The 3,587-nt window shown below is 36.9% G+C and overlaps 1 protein-coding gene across 1 annotated transcript in view; it reads left to right on the top strand.

Moving 5' to 3' along the window:
* Positions 1-1,566, top strand: part of mc2r (melanocortin 2 receptor) — a 6,463-nt gene extending 4,897 nt beyond the window's left edge. Inside the window, exon 2 of the mRNA XM_037677186.1 lies at positions 1,014-1,566. Within this exon, the coding sequence (XP_037533114.1) occupies positions 1,014-1,566 (553 nt within the window). The remainder of the gene's footprint in view (positions 1-1,013) is intronic.
* The last annotated feature ends 2,021 nt before the right edge of the window (positions 1,567-3,587 follow it).

Raw genomic sequence — 3,587 nt, 5'->3', positions numbered from 1 at the left:
ATGTACATACATACATACATACATACATACATACATACATACATACAGTACATACCTACCTACATACATACCTACAGTACATGCATACCTACGTACATACATACCTACAGAACATACCTGACTACATACATACCTACAGTACATTCATACCTACAGTACAAACATACCTACATACATAAATACCTACATACATGCATACATACATACATACATACATACATACATACATACATACATACATACATACATACATACATACATACATACATACATACATATATTCATACATGCATACATGCATACATGCATACATACATACATACATACATACATGCATGATTTTTAAATAATTCATTTAAATCCTCAGCCTAAACTACCAAAGTAAAGTGACGCACTACCAAGTGTTTCAGAAACAATTTTGAAAGGTTTAAATTTATTGGTCGCAGTTCTCCTGACAAAAGCCTATCACTTTGCTTTCTGCATTTTTAACCACAAATAATTTATTATTTTTCAAAAGCTTTGTTCCAGCTCATAAAAGGTGGTTTTGATTAGACAGTAGATATTTTAATAAAAAAGCTGCATCTCTTTCACACAAAATTAATGTTTCTTATGTGTTCATTTTTTTTGTTTTATTTAACTAACTTTGATCTTATATTGTACATTAAAATTCAACATTTTGTGTGAGGTTTGTAGGTATTTCCAACATTACTCTTCATACTCTCCCAACTTTACAAGCTTTCAGTTTACTTGAAAGCCTCATTAATCACTTAGGGATTGCAGAAGGCTGAAAATATTTGAACATGGTCACTTGGTTATTAAATGTATGGGTAACAGTTGTTTTGTGCAACAGCTTCTCCTCAAAAGTACTTCATAAACTAGAATGTCTTTTATTTTATTGCTGCAAACTTTGTCTAGAGCTTTGTATTTAGTTTATTTAAAAGCATGTGCTCAGATGAAACTCTGTAAAGTAAAAGATAATCTGATTAAATATATTTTTGTTTTATGTCCTTTAGTTATATCACCATCTTCCATGCGCTACGATACCACAACATTATGACAATGCAGCGAACTGGAGCCATCTTAGGAGCCATCTGGACAACATGTGGAGTGTTGGCCGTGCTGATGGTGAAATTTTTTGACTTCAAGTTCGTCATGATCTGTCTTGTTTTTTTCTTCATCATCTCCTTGGTAGTCATTTGTTTTCTCTACGTCTACATGTTTATGTTGGCTCGTATCCATGCCAAGAACATTGCATCTCTTCCCAATGGTAGAACGTCTCGGCATCAGCAGAGGTGGAGCAGCAACATGAGAGGGGCTTTGACCCTCACCATTCTGTTTGGAGCATTTGTGGTGTGTTGGGTGCCATTTTTTCTCCATCTCATCATTATTATGGTGTGCCCCACGAACCCTTACTGCGAGTGCTACAGATCTCTGTTCCAGCTGCATGTGGTGCTGATGATGAGCCACGCCCTCGTAGACCCAGCCATCTACGCCTTCCGCAGTGTTGAACTTAGGCACACTTTCAGGAAGATGCTGCTTTGTTCCGAAGGCCAATTATGCTCTTGAAGATCATCTGTGAACTTTTATTATTGGCTTTATTTACCCACAAAATGAAATATAGTAGCACTTCATCCTAATGATCTATTTTACAGACTTTAGAGTAGATTATATAAAAACATGTGGACTTGAGTAATACACCCATCAGCCACAACATTAAATCTGTATTAAAATTGTGCAAATCCTGCTAATTGAAACCAAGACATCTTTGAATTATTGAGCCAAGATGGATGATGTTTGGAGGAGTCTTGAATTAGATGGCACTTGGAGGCAGTTCTTTGTGTCTTGAAGGAAGTATCTCAGTAGCTGCAACTATTGATGACTAGTTGGCAACTCAAAATACAAAAAATGGACATTTTTTTTATGTGGCCACACTGAAATTGGAGTGATCATAACCAACTATTGACCCGTGTTGGCTGGTCTTGAAAATCATGCCCCATTTCATTTCCTTCATCAGCCTGCCTTTGTAAACACCTAGACAGTTGGTTTCATGTTTAAGATCGGATTTGCTGGAGTACACTTTTACAATAAAGATGTCTGATGGGGTCTTTAGACTCTCTGAGCTGTAGTCTCATGTGCGGATATCAAAATATAACTACTACATGCTCTTGAGACGAGTTAGAGACCAACTCATACCAAAAAATTGAGAACACCCACAAATGTTTCCAGACCTTTTTGAGACTCACTTGCACCTGTTGGTTTACAACTAGTCACTGCCCCTTGAGAGATACTACCTTGAGTTCAGGACCTCTTGAGATCAGACGTCTTCCAATTCTGGATTCATTTGGGATCCAGGACTCTGAATCTCAATATGGAGCGGACTACTATGAGATTGACATGGATAATAAAACAGCTCTAAGTTTTTTTTCATTCTGCTTTTATTTACTCATAAATACATAAATAGAAGAATCCATTAGAAGCAACACAAAGATCAGTGGTTTAAACTTAAATTTGTATTTACATTTGTTGATGTGCCTCGCCCACTGTTACATGTCTCCCTGCAGATATACTAAAGCTCAAACATGCAATTAGCAATAAAGATATGGGTTTAACCACTGCCCACTGTCAAATTTGATGCTGTTGCTTTTGTTGTTTTGTCTGAGAGAACAACATCTTTGTCTATAACAGGAAAAGATACTGGATTGTTTGGATAAATTCAATTTACAGATGGTAGATGAACAGTGATTTTGGATGTTCACCTTTATTAAACCAACATGGGAAAGGATGTTCAGCATGTTTTAGTGGCTTTTACTAACACAGTTCTCCTACGTGCCATGCTCATATTCTTTTAATCTCAATATTGCAAAAAGTTTTGAATTAATTCTAAAGTAAACAGCAGTAACACCATTACAGCACGTAACAGAGAAAACCTAATCTAATCGCTGTTCACTCCACAAACACTTCTTACCTCGATGTCTTTACGAAAAAAATGCCATTGATGAGCCATAAAAGGTTTTGTTTTGCTTTTTTTTTACAATGGATACTAATATAGAACACAAAAAACTATTTTTTGTGTTTGTCAAACAACAGTAATACATAACATTTGATTTTTTAGCAGATGTATAGTATGTTTTGTGAGAGCAACGGATCAAGCTTCTCAGCTGGGAGGTAGCATCTGAGCACAATGACAGAGAGCACTGCGAAGCCATTACATTCATTTTTTACATTTCAGTAGTAACCTTATGGCTTCTTATACAGTGGTTTATCACAGACAGGAAGATGGAGGCAGTGTGAAGAGATCAACAATGAGCATGGTGACAGGACAGAGCAGGAGAGGAACCTCGCATTCAAATTGGAAGAGGAAATGCTGATGCACTTTTTGCACACAGGCAGATTCGAGGAGGCCGGTTGTTAACTGTAGCACTAATGCAGAAACAGGGCATACAGCAACAGATGGAAAATTGGCTGTTTACAAGTGGAGTCATCCAAAAGTTCAGTTCTGCTCAAAGCCAGCCTTTCCTCCAGTTACAGATAACAAGCTAATGCACAGCAACGTATCATACAGTAAAAATGAGCCTTGGGTAGCCTTA

The sequence above is a fragment of the Nematolebias whitei genome, chromosome 5 (assembly GCF_014905685.2).
Source record: "Nematolebias whitei isolate Nwh7 chromosome 5, NemWhi1, whole genome shotgun sequence".
Classification (NCBI taxonomy): domain Eukaryota; kingdom Metazoa; phylum Chordata; class Actinopteri; order Cyprinodontiformes; family Rivulidae; genus Nematolebias; species Nematolebias whitei.
Note: the sequence above shows the minus strand (reverse complement) of the source record. Positions and strands in the feature narration are given on the sequence as shown.